At 47.8% G+C, this 18,351-nt stretch overlaps 1 protein-coding gene and 1 gene segment (V, D, J or C); both read left to right on the top strand.

Annotated features, from left to right (window-relative positions):
- Window positions 1–15,110, top strand: part of LOC118356294 (vegetative cell wall protein gp1-like) — a 99,082-nt gene extending 83,972 nt beyond the window's left edge. For 2 of the 4 annotated variants that reach the window (XR_004819620.1, XM_035724057.1), the window contains 2 exons: window positions 10,407–10,471; window positions 12,557–13,296. The gene's annotated coding sequence lies outside the window, so the exon portion shown is untranslated. Of the gene's footprint in view, window positions 1–8,483; window positions 8,899–10,406; window positions 11,067–12,556; window positions 13,297–14,542 lie in introns of those variants that run through there. The other 2 variants (XM_035724059.1, XR_004819619.1) reach the window with 2 other exon arrangements.
- Window positions 15,111–16,954: 1,844 nt separating this feature from the next.
- LOC118356240 lies at window positions 16,955–17,520 on the top strand. The segment is given in 2 exon segments: window positions 16,955–17,000; window positions 17,120–17,520. Coding segments are annotated over 2 exon segments (447 nt in total).
- The last annotated feature ends 831 nt before the right edge of the window (window positions 17,521–18,351 follow it).

Genomic DNA, 18,351 nt, shown 5'->3' on the forward strand with positions numbered 1-18,351 from the left:
CTCTGTAGACGACTGGCCTGGAGGAAAAAGTGGCCAGGGCAAAATAGCAGACCACACACAGCACACACTGGGGACACTGCCTGAAGTGCCAGGCCCTGGAGAACAGGGGACATTACACAGCAGGGTACACAGGCCCTGTTCTTCGTAAGGACATTGCCCTCAAGAACAGGAGACACAGATGACTTTCCTAACACAGAGAAACAGGCACAGAGATTAGACAAAATGAAAAGACAGAGGAATTTGTCCCAAATGAAAAACAGGAAAGATTTTATTTATTTATTTGACAGAGAGAGAGCGCAAGCACAAGCAGAGGGAGTGGCAGGCAGAGGGAGAGGGAGAAGGAGACTCCCCGAAGAGCAGGGAGCTAGATGCAGGGCTCAATCCCAGGACCCTGGGATCATGACCTGAGCCGAAAGCAGATGGTTAACCAACTGAGCCACCCAGATGCCCCTAAATAAAATCTTTTAAAAAAATTGACTAAAGACCCAAATGTGAGGGGCATCTGGCTGGCTCAGTTAGATGAGCAGCCGACTCTTGGTTTTGGCTCAGGTGGTTATCTCAAGTTCTTGGGATTGAGCCCTGAGTCGGGCTCCGCACTCAGCCAGGAGGTCTGCTTGTGGATTCTCTCTCTCCCTCTCCCTCTGCCCCTCCCCCTGCTCTCTCTCTCTCTCTCTCTCTCTATCAATCAATCAATTTTTGGGGGGGGAAAAGCCCTAAATGTGAGACCTGAAACCATAGAAATCCTAGAAGAGAGCACAGACAGTAACTTCTCTGACATTTGCCGTAGCAACTTTCTTTCCAAATAGCTGCCCTGAGGCAAGGGAAACAAAAGCAAAAATAAACTATTAGGACTATATATATATTTAAAAAAACCAAACCAACTCTGCACAGCAAAGGAAACGATCAACAAAACTAAAAGGCAGCCTATGGAATGGGAGAGGATATTTGCAAATCACATATCTGATAAAGGGTTAGTATCCAAAATATATAGAGAGAACTTATAAAACTCAACACCCAAAAAAACAAATAATCCAATTAAAACATTGGCAGAAGACATGAACAGACATTTCTCCAAAAAAGACATACAGACAGCCAACGGACACGTGAAAAGATGCTCATCATTATTTATCATCAGGGAAATGCAAATCAAAACTACAATGAGAATATCGCCTCACACCTGTAAGAATGGCTAAAATAAAAAACTCAGGAACAAACAGGTGTTGGTGAGGATGTGGAGAAAGGAAACTGGTGCAGCCACTGTGGAGAATGGTATGAAGTTCCTCAGAAAAGTAAAAAATAGAACTACCCTATGATCCAGCAATCCTACTAGTGGGTATTTACTCAAAGAATACAAAAACATTAATTCAAAGGGATGCACATTTGCAGGTCTTCAGATCAAGAGAAGTCCCACTCAAAGTCAAACCAAGAACTGCACCTGAGGAGTTTCACCTGCACCTGTACCTGGTTTAGATACTGGATTTAGGTTCTGGACCTTGAACCTGAGCCCAGTGCCATAACAGGATAAGACTTGGGGGTGGGGCTTGCAAGGGGTGAGTGTATTTTGCATGCAGGAGGAATGAATGTAAATACTTTTTGGTCAGAGAGTAAACTGTGGTGGTTTTTAAAAATGGCCACAAACTTTCTGACAAACGTCGCACTGAGAGGTGGACTCTACGCCCCCTCCCTTTGAATCTGGCATGGTTCGTGACTGCTTTGACCGACACAATATAGTGGGAGTGATGCTGTGTGGCTCCCAAGACGAAGTCATAAAAGTCTGTGTGGCTCCTTGGGACACTTGCTCTCTTGCAGGACACTCCCCAGAACCTGGCCACCATGCTGAGAGGAGCCCACGCCACATGAAGAGACCGTGATTAGGTTCTCAGGTTGAGAGTCCAGGCTGAACCCCGTCTTTGAGTCTTCCCACCCACGTGCCAGCCATGCCAGTGATAAAGCCTCCAGATAATTCCAACCCTCAACCATGAAGTCACCTCAAACTATGACAGTCTATCTGGCTGAGACCTCAGTCTGCTCACTGTGGAGCAGAGATGAGCCCCCATGCCCCATCTTAATTCCTGGCTCACAAGAATCCATGAACACGATAAAATGGTAGTTTTACATCACTGAATTTGGGGTGGTTTTCTTATAGCAACAGAACATCCTCCTGCAGGGAGATGTAGCCTGCACATATGGAGATAGGAGGAAATGTTAGTAGCTGTCTTACTGGTAATCACCCACAGAGCTCTTTGGGTCTCAGGCTAGTTTACAACAAACACAGTTTACTGTGGGGGTTCAAGAGAAGCTCACAGAATTCAGAGGCAGGAAGTAGAGCCAAGGTTCCTGGGGGCTGGAGCTGAGAATGGAGCCTGCAGGAATTAGGGCTGTGCTGACCTGCTCTCTCTGGGACTGTGCAGGTCCTCCTCCTCCAAGTGCCCTCCTTGTGGGAGCCTCTAATGACTCCTGGCCCCACGGTCCTCCAGGACCCTCAGTCGAACTGGGCACACTGGCTGCTCCCATGAGAATTCCCAGCCCACGGGGAATTAGCTTGGGAACCAGGCCTGGCTGCCTTTGGCCCCCAAAGCCAAGGCCAGGCAAGGGGTGGTCCCCTGCAGGGCAGGCACTCTGAAGTATGTCAGTCATCCAGATGGGTGGGCATATTTTTGATCAGGAAGAAATAAAAATAGGCATTGTTGGCTGATAATCACTTTTTTGGGTCTTTCCTGTATGTCTGAAGTATCTAAACCTTATTGTCCAATCTACCTTCCTTCCTTCCTTCCTTCCTTCCTTCCTTCCTTCCTTCTTCCTTCCTTCCTTCCTTCCTTCCTTCCTTCCCTCCTTCCTTCCTTCCTTCTTCCCTTCTTCCTTCTTTCTTCCTTCCTTCCTTTTTTCTTCTTCTTCTCTCTGTCTCTGTCTCTCTCTCTCTCTCTCTTTCTTTGTTCTCAAGTTGCTCCCAGGGAGAAGGGGAGTAGAGGTTGAGCCCAGGGAGGAGCCTTCTCACCTGGGGCTTACCCCAAAGTGTTCAGATCCATAGGACTCATGGAAAAGCAGGTGAAAGCAGGAACTGCCTGGAAACCTGCCTGCCCCTCACCATCATGTCCTGGCCCTGATGCTTAAGGGACTCCAGGGAGAAAAGCAAAAACTGTGTTTCTGACACTCGCACTGAACTTCACTTGTCCTTGGTCAGCAAAGCAAGGGCCTTCGTCCCAGGTCTTTTGATTATATGGGCCCTCCTGTCCCAGGATGGCACAAGCATTTGGCTTTCTCCTTCTAGCAGGACAGCCCCTAGTGCCTGGCACACTGGCCTTGAGTCCCTACCAAGTGAGCCATAGCCAATACTGACCCCCTGGCACCCCCTACCCATGTCCTTATTTCTGTGCCCAGAGTCCCCACATCTTGACATGGCGGTTCCCAGAAAAAAACCTCAGCAGATGTCTCACTCTTTCATGTGTGTGGCAGACCCTCAGGGTGGACACGTTTCTATCCAGGAATAGGGAAGCAAGGGCAGTTATGTACATCTGCAGACTCTTCCCCTCATAACTCACCCCCACTGCCATCAGAAGAAAAGCCCAGGAGTCAAGGGCAGCAGCTGGGGTTTCCTGAGGGCACCTTCCTTCCTGTTCTGGGCGGTCCCAAGCAAAGGACCTGATTTTCTGGGCAAAGAGAAATGGACCCACTCCTACCCTTGAGGATGGGAACAAACAGTAGGTCAACAGTCAGGATCCCTCAGGACCTGGCAGGTGTCTCTGGAGTCTTATCCTTCTCACTCAGAGGTCACATGATCTGCATTTTCCAGACTCACCTGCCAAGCACACACATGTACACACACACACACACACACACACACACGCACACAGGGAGACACAAACCAGAACTGTGAGACAAGAGCCATCAGATAACACTCAGGTGCATGTGTGTACAGACCATGAAATAGAAGTCACAAGTAGAAGCACACAGAGTTACACATGGCCCAGACCTGCAGATATGATGTCACTTGTATGCAGATGCGTGCTCACACAGCTACACACACACCCCCAGACAGACCAGACTGTGAGATAGCGGCCAGCACGCAGGCCCACATTCTGTCCTGTAAATAGGGACGTGATTACAGTGTCACATGGAAGCACATGCCCCCAGAGGGAGCATGGATGAGAACTGTGAGCCACAGTGTGTATACACAATCATTCTCATAGATCTGCAAGGGTTGCAGTGGTACACAAACTCACACAGAACACAAATATATGAAGACATACAGACTATACCCACCACCCAGCATCCACAAACACACAGTCCCACTGGGAAACCCACAATCAGCCATGCATGCACACACAAACACACACACAGGTGCACACAAGGCATTCACTGGCATAGACTGGTACTCTCACAAACACAGACTTATAGATCAGCAGTTACACCAAAGGCACACACATTCACAGGTGCACACAGATTGTCACACACACAGGCACACTTCCATACTTAGACACACACACACACACACACACACCATCCAGGCAGTTGCTTCTGATTAACATTGGTCCTGCACTTGGCAGGAGTATTAATCATCTATAGCTGTGTAACAAATAACTCCAAACTTAGTGACTTAAAACAGTAACAGATATTATTTCACACAGTTTCTGTGAATCAGAAATTGGAGAGTGACTTAGGTGGGTGGTTCTAGCCTGGGGTCTCAGTCAAGATGTCAACCATGGCTGCACTCACCTGAAGGCTTGACTGGGGCTGGAGAACCCCCTTGCAAGATGGTTTGCCAATGGTTGGCAAGTCCATGCTGGCTGTTGGCAGGGAGGCTCAGTTCTTCACTGTGTCTTCTCAGTAGGGCTTCTTGAGGGTTTTCGTGACATAGCAGCTGGCTTTTGTCAGAGTGGATAATAAAAGAGAGAAATGCTGAGCTGTAATGCCTTTTATGACCTAGCTTTAAAATCTACACATTGTCATCTCTGCTACATCCTATTGGTTACAGAAGTCAGCTCTAATCAGTGTGGGAGGGGACTATACAAGGGCATGAGCACCAGGAGGTAAGGATCATAGGGGACCATCTTATAAGCTAGCAACCACAGTCCACTTCTAGTCTCTGGTGATTCACATCTCTCCCATGTGCAAAATACACTCATGCTTTCCTGAGTCTGCCAAAGTGTCATGCAATTACAGCATCTGCTCAAACTCTATAATCTTGTCATCTACGTCAGGTCCACGTGTGGATCTACATCAGTATTTTCTCAAGTTCAGCTCCATGAAGGCTGTTGCTCTTGCTCCAAAGAACTGTGAACTTACAACTGCCCTCCACTGCTCACCCAATATACATGGTGAGACAGGCATAAGATAACTGGATGTTCTTGTTCAAAAGGGGGACAGATATGGGAGATACACAGGAATCATTGGTCCACAGTAATTATGAAATCTGGAAATGCATGGCTTACGAGCTCTTTGATTAGGTCTCAGGGTCTAGGAATAATTCCTCATGGCATTTTGCTCAGCCCTCTGAGTTACTGTTCCTTTTCCATGAAAGGTTCTTGTGTTTATAACTGTGTAGTCTTATGTGTTATCAGTCTGATTCTCATCCTATAGAAAAGTTTGATCATCAGAAGGCTTCTTTTCCTTTTGTACTGTCTCTGTCCCTTTTGGTCCAAGCTGGTGGCACTTTTGCCAATATAATTTTCTTAAAAGTAGGGCAGGTCTCCTGTGAATCTTATTGGAGTTTATGCAATTAGACAAAATCCACACCCACAAATCTCTTTGAAATAAGCCCTTTTTTACTGTGGACTTACACCGAGTTGTCCAAAAGACAACATACTTATGTTTCTAAGAAGCTCTTTGGTTTGAATAGCTTTCTGAGGCACTTAGACTTTTCTCAGTTCTTAACAAATAATTCTATAATTTCTTTTTTAATTTAAAAGCTTTATTAAGATTTAACTCACAGTCCATATAATTCACCCATTTAAAATGAATAATTTGATGGGTTTTAGTATATTCACAGAGTTGTGTAACCATCACCACAGTCGGTTTCAAATATTTTCATCAACTCTCAGACAAATACCACCCCAGAATCATTAGCAATCACTGTCTATTTTCCCCAGACTCTCAGCCCTAAGTAACCACTAATCTACTTTGTCTCTATAGATTTCCCTATTCTGTCCATTTTATACAGATGAAGCCATACAACGTGTGGTCTTTTATGACTGTACTCTTTCATTTACTATAATATTTGCAAGATCCATCCATATTGTAGCATGTATCGATATTTCGAAAGATGACTAATATTCCACTGTATAGCTATTCCTCGTTTTATTTACCCATTCATCATTTGGTGGACATTTGGGTTGTTGCCACTTTTTGGCTACTATGAATAGGAGAGCTGTGAACATTCATGTACAAGTTTTTGTGTGGACATAAGTCTTCATTTATCTTAGGTATATGCCTAAGAGTGGAATTGCTGGGTTATATGGTAACTCTATTTTTAGCCTTTTGAGGTACTGCCAGACTGTTTTCCAAGGCATTTTTGTATCATTTTACATTCCCAACAGCAATGTATGAGGGTACCAATTGCTCCACATCCTTGCCACTACTTGTTACTACCTCTTTTGGATTGTGGCCATTCTGAAAGGGGTGTGAAGTGGTATCTCAGGGTAGTTTTGTGCATTTCCCTGATGGCTAATGATGTTGAGCACCTTTTCATACAGCTTCACCTTCATAGCATTTTTCCTGACTGTGCCCTAGATTTAATTTTTCCCTGCAAACCATTTCCTGATTTCAGCATCATTTGCCATCTGGAGAGCCTGGGAATTTTCAGATGCAGCAATACCTCACACCTTTTTGTTTAATAGTGAATTTCTCCCCTCTCCTATGTTCCTATGAGCAGCAAGAAGCCAGGAAGCACCGTCAACACTCTGTCTGGAAACTTCCTTAGCTAGATCACCCAGTTTATTAGGTACCTTTTCTACCTTCCATGTTACTACAGGTGACTGCATTGCTAAACTTTCTGCCACTATGCAGCAAGGACTCCCATCTCGCCAATGTCCAACATTGTCCTCCATTTCCTTTAAGCTCTCATCCAAAGTATCCTTTTAAAAAATATTTATTTAAGTAATCTCTACCCCCAACATGGGGCTCAAACTCACAACCCCAAGATCAAGAGTCACAAGATCTTCTGACTGAGCCCCCCAGGCACCCCATCATCTGAAGTATCCTTCAAGTCCATCAGACTTCTAAATAGATCCTTCAAAGGCAATTATGCTTTCATTACCACTCTTCTCAAATTCCTTTTAAATCTTCATGCTTTTTGCTGGTTCCAAAACTTCTCCCACAATCCAGTTTTTGAGGCCACAGAATCCTATTTCTAAATACTGGATTTAGTTATCTGCTTTAATTATATATACTACTTTTACCTGTACTTGTTATCTATTGCTGTACAACAAATTACCCCTGAATTAGTGATTTAAAACAATAAACTTATATTCTTGTACTTCATGTCTGGCTATTCTTGTGTTGCTCTGGCTCGAGGTCTTTTATAAGTTTGCAGTTAAATTGTCACGAGGGCTGGGGCGTCCACTTTCAAGATCAATCCTTCTGTGGGTGGCAAGTTGGTGCTGGCTATAGGCAGGTGGCCCAAGTTTCTTGCCATGTGGAACTCTCCAGATTGCTCAAGTATACTTAAGATGTGCTGTTGGCTTCCCCGAGAGTGAGTGATCCAAGACAGCAAGGCTGAAGCTTCAATCAATGTCTTTCATGTCCTAGCTTCATAATTCACACACCACGATATCCACCATATTATTTCTGTTACACAAGTCATCCCTACTCAGTTTGGGAAGTATCACACAAAGATGTGACTACCAGGAGACAAGATTTATAGCGGCCATTCTGGAGGCCAGCAACCACAGCAGGGTTGTGCTGTTGCTGGCTGGGTACAGCTTGTGGCCAAAGCTGAACCTGGGATTCAAGTCAAGAAGGGTGAAATTTTTCGAGCACTGTGTCAAGGCTGGACCAGACCCTCCTTCCCCTGCTCGTGAGGAGGGACCAGCATCAGGATCACTGGGCCTGAGAGCAGGGCTGAGGATTTCCCTACCCCTTACCCTGTCCCTCCTTGCGACCTCAGGTTAGGGGCAGCAGGGGCAGGAAGCCTGGTAAAACCCATCACCACTGGTACCCTCAGGGCATGAGGTGCATGAGCCTTTTCTGCAAAGATGGATATGGACTGGGACCCACCTGAATCCACCTGGAGACGTGGACGAACTGACAGAATCATTCCATGTTCCTGGGCACCATCTTCCGGACACCCCTGCAATTAGACACACAGGCAGCAGTCCAGCATGACACCGGAACTACACTTCCCAGAAAGCTGTGCTACAAGCTCGTCTGGGTCGGGCGGTCAGAGCATCTGGGAAATGGAGTCCGCTGTCTGCGCAGCGCAAAGGCTCCCGGGAGTTGTAGTGGGCGCCCGTCCGCGCAGGCGCACCTTCCCACAGCGGTCTTCCGGCTGCTCCTTTGTGGTTGTCGCTCGGCTTTTGTGGGAGGGCGGTCAGCCCCGGCACCTGTCTTCGAGGCCGCGCTCCGCGCCCTCTAGTTCACAGCAGCTGAGCCCAAAGCCGGCCTGAGTGTGTGGGGCCCGAGTGATGGGGTGTGGGCGCCGCCTGGGGTGTGGGGCGCTTGCTGAGCCTGCCTGACCCCGACCTTGATGGGGGGCGCAAGGGGCTCCGCGTGCGTGATTGTGCAGCCGGGACTGCGTGTGCGACCCCCCGGGGCTCCCCTGCAGGCTGTCCCTGAGCCCCAGGAGCAGGACCCGCGCCTCTGGGCCTGGCCTGGGCCCCAGGAGGCTGCAGAGCTGCCTACACCTCCGGGGAACGCTGCCGAGTGGCGCCATGGAGACCCCTGCCCCGAAGCCCCAGGAGACAGGTACAGCGTCACTCTCTGTCTGTGGATTTGTATCGGAAGAGACTGAAGGTGAAGTTTCCTGCTGTGAAATTCTATACGGAAAAGTCAGAAATGACAGCTGTATGAATGTTGATGAATCTTACCTACCCAAAGTTAAGCAGAAGAGTAACACACAAAACGATTACGTTTATACCAAGGTCAAACACTGGGAAAATAGAAACTATTGTTTATGGGTGCAAAGTTGTGGTAAAACTGTGAAGTTAAGCAAGGAAAGTATTACTGTAAAAGCCAGAAGCGTGTTTAGCTGGGGAGTGTAGGGAGGTGAGGGAGAGAGATGGTAAGAGAAATAGGGCAGGGGCTGTTTCCGGCACACCACTAGTATTTATTTCATGACCTGTGTCAAGAATTCCATGGATGTTCTCTATACAACTGTCCGCTCCAGCGTAAGGTTCTTGCACGCACTGTATGTGTGTTTCACAATCAAAATCAAGTACAATGTAAAATAGAAATGGTGAGAACAGGGGCACCTGGGTGGCTCAGTCGTTGAGCGTCTGCCTTCGGCTCAGGTCATGATCCCCGGGTCCTGAGATCGAGCCCCGCCTCGGGCTCCCTGCTCCTCGGGAAGCCTGATTCTCCCCCTCCTGCTTCCCCTGCCTGTGTTCCCTCTCTCTGTGTGTCTCTCTCTGTCAAAGAAGTAAATAAAATCTTAGAAAAAAAAAAAAGAAAGAAATGGTGAGACCAGACATCCTTGCCTAGTTCCTAATATCAGGGTTAAAACATTGAATGTGTCATTACTTATTATGATGTGAGTTGTAGGTACTTTTTGTGGATGCCATTTATCAACTGAATAAATTCATTACTGGTGCGCTAAGCATTTTAATCATGAACTAGTGTAGAATTTTATCTAATGATTTTCTGCATCTATTAAGATATGATTTTCCCCTTCATTCTCTTAATATGATTTTAATGTGATTAACTACATAAAATTCCTAATCTTAAACCGACATTTTTTTTTCTGGGATAAACTCCACTGGAAGATATACACACACCTGCACACTTACATATACATATATTTTTGATTTGCTGATATGTGGTGAGGATTTTTGTATCTATGTTCCTGATATTGGTCTTTAATTGTCTTGTCATGATTTGTCAAGTTTGAAGAGCAAGGTTGTGTTGGCCTCATGAAATGAGTTAGGAAGCATTCCCTTTTCGATTTTCTGCTGGAGTTTGTGTATTTTGCCTTTAAGTGTTCGATAGCATTCATTCATCACAGAAATGGGAGGAGCTGGTCCTGAGAGAGAAAGGATCTATGCTGTCAATGTCTCAGAGATGTCAGAAAAGACAAGGAAGCCAAGGAAAAAGCCCCACTCTTTCTCCACGGTGTAGAGCCCCAGGGGCACAAGTGGTCGTGTCCTTTGTGCCCCTGTTGGGGCGCGGGGGGAGAGGTGAGCAGTCCTCTCTGGACAGTTCTGGGCCCACAGGAGCAGGCACTCATGTGTCCTCTCTCTCTCTCTCTCTCTCTGCAGCTTTTCCTGGAAAAGAGGACATGGCCAAGGCACAGGTGACGCTGAGGACTTTGCTTTCTGTGCAGGTGGGAGTCAGGCAGCGTATGTTTATTCTTTCTGACCTTTGCGTGTTTATTTATTGGAGTCGTAATGTTTATTTAAAGCCCACTTCTGTGAATTTTTTAAGTCATTAAATTTTCAAATAAGTAATACATGTACATAATTGAGAATTCAAACATGCAAAAGGGTGAACGGAGAAGTGCAAGTCTTCTACTTCTGTCCCCAGCCCCTCAGTTGTCCTCTGCAGACAACCTCCTGTGTATTCTTTTAGGGATAATTTATACATATGCAACCATCTGAATTTGTATCCTTCATCCATTTCTTTTTCACCCAAGTGGTAGAATTCTACACACACAGGTTATCACTTTGCTTTTTTCTATTGTGGCAAGATATGTATAACATAAAATTTGCCATTTTAACCATTTTTTAGCATACCCTCCAATTACATTCACAGTATGGTACACTTGTCACCGATTATCACCACCCAGTTACCATCAAGCGAAACAGAAACTATATAAACTAAGAAATAGGGGCGCCTGGGTGGCTCAGTCTGTTAAGTGTCCAGCTCCTGGTTTTGGCTCAGGTCCTGATCTCAGGGTCATGGGATTGAGCCCTGTGTTGGGCTCCACGTTTAGGATGGAGTGTGCTTGAGATTCTCTCTCTCCCCCGCTCCCTCTGCCCCTCCCACTGCTCGCTCTAAACAAACAAATACAATCTTTCAAAAAAATAAACTAAGAGATAATTCCTCACTCTTAACATATGATATGTGTTGTAGCATGTATCAGAATTTAACTCCTTTTCATGGTGGGATAATATTTCATTGTATGCATATCCCCCATTTGTTTATCCAGTCATCTGTTAATGGACACTTGGGTTGTTTCCACTTGTTAGCTATTGGGAATAATGGTGTTGTGAACATGGGTGTACAGGTATCTATCTGAATCCCTGTTTTCCATTCTTTGAGGCATATACCTAAGAGTGGAATTGTTGGGGTATATGGTAGTTCTGTGTTTAACTTTTTGAGGAATCACCAAACTGGTTTCTACAGCAACTGTACCGTTATACATTCCCACCAGCTGTGCAGAAGTGTTTCAGTTTCTCCACGTCTCACCAACACTTGGTATTTTCCGTTGCTTTTATTACAACCATCCTGGTAGATGTGAAGTAAAATTTTATTATAGTTTTGATATGTATTTCCCTAATAACAAATGATGTTGAGCATCTTTTCATGTATTATTTGGCCATATGTATACATATACATAGATATATTCTTTGGAGAAATGTCTCTTTAAATCTTTTGTCCATTTTTATTTTTATTTAAAGATTTTATTTATTTGAGAGAGAGAGCATGAGCAGGGGGAGGGGCAGAAGGAGAGATAGAATCCCAAGCAGACTCCACGCTGAGGACCCTGAGATCATGACTTGAGTCCAAATCAAGAGTCAGATGCTTAACCGACTGAGCCACTCAGGTGCTCCCGTCCATTTTTAAGTTGGGGCTTCTTTTTTTTTTGGTGGTGGTGGTGGTTGTTAATTTGTATGTGTTCTTTATATATGGTGGATATTAAGCACTTACTGTTCTTTGGACCCAGATTTTAGACACTCATCCCCCATGAATTCCACATTAGGCCATGAGGGTTTTCATTGCAGGAGAGATGGAAGAACCCCTCAATAGAGGAGGGCTCCATTTATAGTAATGTTCTGTGTATAACAATCTTCATACTAATTAAAATTATAAAACTGATTTATTTATTTATTTTTGTTTTGTTTTTTAAAGATTTTTATTTATTTATTGAGAGAGAGAGAGAATGGTAGAGAGAGAGCATGAGAGGGAAGAAGGTCAGAGGGAGAAGCCGACTCCCTGCTGAGCAGGGAGCCCGATGCGGGACTCGATCCCGGGACTCCAGGATCATGACCTGAGCCAAAGGCAGTTGCTTAACCAACTGAGCCACCCAGGCACCCAAATTATAAAACTGATTTAAAATATATTAAGTATACAAGAGAGTCAAATATAGAAGCATTTTGCAGGCTGAATTTCAAGGAAACTTTGAACCCAGAAAAGTCAGCAGGAGCAGAGGACGCATTTCCCTGACAGCGTTCTGTTCCCATGGCAGAGACAGGCATCCAACGTCCTTGCAGTGCAGGCTGAGGGGACCTCACAGGGGAATCCAAACCCACACCAACACCAACGGTCAAACTGGAAGATGGGTCCGTGTAGAATTACTATGAGGTGTGAACCACCTTGGTACTCGGAGAACTTGAAGCCTTTTCCTTGGTTCAAGATGATGGTAGACTGGTTATGACCCCAAGCTCCTGGAAGAGGCAAACTCCAATGTCAAGTAATCCTGAGATACCTGGTAACGTAAGCAGTGTGCAATACACCACGTATTTAACCATCCGGAGGTCATTAGTGATCTGGAAAAAACCTGTCAGCCCGAACACCACAGAGGACACCTCTTCATTCTACTGCTCTGGGCAGTGATACTGGAACGATCCAATTGCTGAAGTCTGGACATCATTCCAGGAGCGCTGGGAGGTGTCAGATGGGCTGGACGACTTGGTGTCTCGGCCCAGCAGGTGGCGCTGTGGGACTGGGCCTGTGAGGACGGGCTTCTGGGTCCAGACCAGCTGGGGAACTGCTCTACTCACTCCTGCCCACTTGGCAGGGGGTGTCTTCACTGAAGTGTGGCTGCAGCACCTGTGTCCCCGAAGCTGCGTGGGGGCTCAGCTCTGACTCCCTCCCTCCTTCCTGCTTCATCCTCCACCCCATGGAGGCCTTGCCCAGGCTGGTGTTCAGACAGGGACAGACCCGCCCACACCTGGAGCGGTTCGCATCATGAAAACTAATCACGTGCCATGCTGGGGGGGGGGGGGGGGACAGGGCAAGAGACCCCTGGGGACAGGAGGAGGGGAAAGCCAACAATGTGGCCTCAGCCAGCGAGCTCTGGGGCGTCTCTGTCCTGTCCTGATTCCTCTCTGGCCTCCTCCCTCATAGACAAGGAGTTCCCTTTAGGGCTGAAGAGAAAAGCTGCTGCGGTGGGAGGGGGGAGGCATTTGCACTGCTTTGTTCCCAAACAAGTCCCATTCTTTCTGTCACCTTAGAGCCTCCAGCTTTCCTTCCAGACTGTGGCACTCTGCCATCCAAGGCATCGGGGTCCTTGTTGGGGAAAAGGAAAAAAAAGTGACATATATTATAAATTATTATAAATAAATATCACATATTATAAAATTATATAATATATACACATTATATAAACATATATTAAATGTGTACACTATATTATTGAATTATTACTTACATCATTTTATATATACTCTAGTAAATATAAATGTCATGTATTATATAAAATACCATAGATTATATATGAATATTATATCATGTGTATGTTACAAGTTGCATGCTGCATATACATATCGTATATTATAAGTTATACATTTAAGTACTATAAGCTATATATAGAGGGAGGGAGAGGAAAATGAAGTTACTGGGGTCTGGGAACTAATATGAGTTTGCTCCGTCCTGAATTAAATTTAGAGACCGAGCCAGGTGTGGAGTCACACAAAAGAATCCATATTTGCAGCAAATAAGGGGATCACAGGGAATACCTTGCAAAGTCTTGACTCCCAGAGCAGGAGTGAGTGGGTTCTTTTTATTATTTGGGATGAATATTCAGAGGGGAGCTTTGTCATCCCACGTCAAGGTGGGCGTAAGGTCGGTCAGGAGTCCCGAGAGCGCAGGCCTACGCAGGCATCCTCTGCTCTGTGAATGCGGCCAGTGCTCCTCCTAGTGCAGAGACTGTCACATTATAACGAAGCAGAGGTGGCTGTCCCACAAGGGGAAGGAGCTAGGGACCTGCTCCCAGAGCCAGCATTAACTGGAAAGGGTTTGAGCTCCTTAACTGGGGCAAGGAGGCCAAGGCCTGGTTTCCTTGGAAACAGCCCAGGGGGGTGTCTCTGATGTGCTTAGACTGTTTCCTGGATTGTTAGAGATTGTCCATTTTTGCATTCCTTTTCTCCCTTAAAATCCTTAACTACTGAAGTTTTCTTGTTTTTGTGTTTGTTTTTGTTTTGCATTTCTTCTTAATCCTGACAACTCTCAGGAAGATCTGCAAGATGTGTGCTGGGAAAGTAGAGCCACTAGGGCAGAGATCACAGGAAATAGCTGGGGGCCTAAAATGACTTCTCCTGTGCCAGGAACACTATATTCCATCTTCCCCCCACCAACCCTGGGGACCCCTAGCTTTTTCTGCTCACACACGGACCCACTGGTGGGACTCCTTGGTACTGGAGCCCCTGGTAGGCAGTGTGCATCAGCATGGTCCTTCAGAGATGAAAACACCGCCCAAAGGCAGCTCTCCCCTGGGACAAGCAGCATCTCCTTAGAGCCCCCGGGAGTTGGAGGCAAGGGAGAGGCTCTCTGCTCCTTCCAACTTTGTGAGGGGCTCCTGGGCCCACGGTTCTTCTCCCACATCCAGTTTTCCAATCCTCGTGCTCACCACTGGCTCCAGACCGTGCCAGCAGGAAAGGATTCTTCTGACCCGGGATGCCTTGAGAATGCCTGAGACAGGTTCTAGGGTGGGCTCAAGGCTCTCTTCAAGGTCAGGGAGCCTGGCTGATTACTGTGAATCCCCAGTTTATTCATGATGGAATCTACAATAAATTCATTAGTTCTCAAACTGTCATGATATTTCGTTGCTCTTCCTAAGGAATATGATATTGGTCATTTATTTCTATATTTTATGGTGACTTACAGAAGCTGACAGTGTGTTTTTCAGATATGACAATTATTCTTTCCAGTTTTTCCTTTTTCTCTTAAGTGTTAGGTCCTCCTTATCTTCAAATTTGATGCAGATAGAATTGCATACTTTTCTCCAGTGTATCAAAGAATCTTTTGATAAATGGACACAAAGTGATTGAGTAGGAACCTTTGTGCGATAGAAGTTGGACTCTCAAACACAGTGAGAAAGGCAAAGAGAAACCATGCACATTATATGAAACACACAGTGTGCTAAGAAATTCTGAAATGAATATAAAATCACATTTTACTTCACGCTATGATGAACAATGATCTGACACCTGTGGATATTCCTTAAATGTGTGTTTAAAGAGTGAATGAGTGAATGAATGAATGCATGAATGATGCAGACTAGGCCCTCAGGCGGAAGGTCACTGTAACACACACGTCCTCCCTCTGGGGGAGGGAAGGCATCCCTCGGCCCTGGTTCTCTGTGAGTGTTTCTGCACCTCTGCACAGGTCATACCATGGCCTCTGTGTGACAAGGGGACAACGGACCCATCACCAGCCCTCCGCCTGCTCTCGCACCTGACCTCACCTGTGTCCCTCCAGGCGTCCCCGTCCATCCACCTGGCACACGCTCTGGCCTACCCCTCCCTCTCCCACAGTCCAGGGCCCAGTCACTCCCTGTGTCCCACCTGGGGACACAAGCCACTTCACCCTTCCCTGTTTCCTTGGCTGTCATCTTCCTCCGGTCACCCTCCCCCCAATGGCCCCTTCTAGGTTTCCCTGTCCCAAATGCTGTCCGTGGACTGCCCATGGAGCTAATTCTCTAATGAGCAACAGTGAGGACAGGCACAGCTGGGATTAAGAATCTCACAGCAAGTGGACGAGAGGTCACAGGGTGTCCCCGCGCTGGTCGCTGCTGGACACTCAGGCCCTGCCCTGTCTCCAGACGCCCCAGGAGCCTCTTCAGGGTTCACTCTGTCCTGTCAGCCCTGCTCAGGAAAGACCCAGCATTCCCACCCTCTGCGCCCTCCTCTCTGAAGCTGTGCGTCCCCTCCACAAGCCCCTGTTCACATTCAGCACCCGGAGCCAGCCCACCCCTGAGAGCCTCCTACAGGGACAGATTCCCTCTGCTCTCTGCTCCCCGGGTCTTGCCCTCAGCTCCACGGCGGTCCACAGGCTCTCCTGGGTCAGGACTGCTCATGTACCTCCTGCTGGACCCCTGTCCACGGAGGAAGCCTGATCAGGGACAGCACACCAGGGCCTCTGTCCTTCCTTGGAGGGTCACTGTCACCTGGTGCGAACAGGAATCAGAGGAGCAGGTGAAGGAGAGGCTTGCCAGCAGTGCGAAAGAAGGACGTATTTGCCGAGAGACGAGCAGGGGTGCGGTGAGGTGGCATCTGGGTGTTCGTGCAGGCTAGGGCTCCCAGCTGGGTAGTCCTCCACCGACAGGAGGCCCTAGGGCTGGGCCCCTTGCTTTCAGTGGGAACTGGGCAGTCGTGTCCTCTCTGGACCTGGACCAGTCCCTAGACCTGGCCTGTGTGCGGTCCCAGCAGCTGCTTCCTCCAGGCCCACCAGGGAGAAACCAGTGCATCAGGAATTTACCCCGTCAAGGGGCCACAGGCCTGGGAGTGCACAGCAGGGAGAAGCGGGGGGGGGGGGGGGTCACATTTGCACGAGCAGCTGCTCTGTGCGGCCCCTGGACAGGGGATAAGACAGGCCCGGGGCAGCCCAGCCCCAGCTCCGTGGCCTAAGAAGGGGCTGTGACACCATGGCCTGGAGCCCCGTCCTCCTTGCACGCCTCTGTCACTGCACAGGTGGGGACAGGCCCCAGTGCCTGAGGGCGGCCCCCCAGCCTGAGTCCGATCCCTCTGGCTCAGCTCCTCATGCACAGGCACCCCATTCCTTTTCTTCCTTCTGATGAGTGTGTCTGCAGGCTCCCAGTCCCAGCCCCTGCGGACACGGCCGCCCTCCCTCTGGGCGTCTCCGGGAACGACGGCCAGACTCACCTGCACCCTGAGCAGGGACAGCGGTGTGGGCGGCTCTAACATCGACTGGATCCAGCAGCGGCCAGGGAGCCCTCCCCGGTGTCTGCCGAGGTTCTCCTCAGACTCCGAGAAGCACCAGGGCTCCGGGGTCCCCGGCCGCTTCTCGGGCTGCAAAGACGCCTCGGCCAAGGCGGGGCTTCTGCGCATCTCGGGGCTGCAGGCCGAGGCCGAGGCGGACTCTCCCTGGGCTACAGCTCACGGCAGTGGGCGCAGCTACCGCTCCTCACAGCCTCTCAGAGAAGGAGGAGGTGAGACGAAAACCAGAGATCTTGTCTCTGAGCCTCTTTGATTGAGAGGCTCCTGTAGGGGAGACTCCTCTGTGGGGAGACCTGTCCTTGAGGAGGAAGGACAGACACACAGATTAGGCTGTCGCCTGAGCCGGCACAGGTGTCCCAGTGACGTAAGAACGAACGTGAGGGTCGAAGCCAATGGCAAAGAAAGAATTCTTGGGCCATCTTTGGTTCAAAAAAGGTGGTTTCATTAAAGCATGGGGACGGGACCCGTGGGCAGAAGGAGCTGCACCGGGGTCGGGAGGAGCGGCCCATTACGGACTTTCAAGTCGGGAGGGGGTTAGGGATAGTGTAAGTCTCCGAGGAATTTTGGAAGCAAGGCTTCCAGGACCTTGAGTGGGCTAGCTATTGTTGGGAAAAGGTCGTGTATTACCGTCTAATAAACCCTTAGACGTGAGACCCCTCAGTTGTATATCGGTGGGCCATATGCTTGGGGGATGATTGCCAACACGTCTCTTGGGGGGGTTAGAGATAAAGTTTCCAAAGGAATTTTTATACATTAAAACAGACTTACAGGATCCTGGGGTCGGTTCAGGCTAGCATTGCCTTTTGCCCTTAGCAAAGCGCTAACATTGAAGCAGTTGAGTCCCTAGAGGAATGTCTCTCTGCCTGTTTCAAGGACTTCGGTGGGCTCTAGGTAGTAAGGAAGTTGAATAATTTTTCTTCTGCCTTTGTTTCCCACATCACTGTCACACAAAGGAAACTTGATCTGCAGCAGACGAGGAGATCAGGGGAAGAATTTCCAAAGCTGTGGCTCCCTGAGTGGGGGTGAGCGGGTGCCATTATTCAGGGTTAGGATGAATGTTCACAAAGGGGAGTTTTGTCATCCA

The sequence above is a fragment of the Zalophus californianus genome, chromosome 14 (genome assembly GCF_009762305.2).
Source record: "Zalophus californianus isolate mZalCal1 chromosome 14, mZalCal1.pri.v2, whole genome shotgun sequence".
Classification (NCBI taxonomy): Eukaryota; Metazoa; Chordata; class Mammalia; order Carnivora; family Otariidae; genus Zalophus; species Zalophus californianus.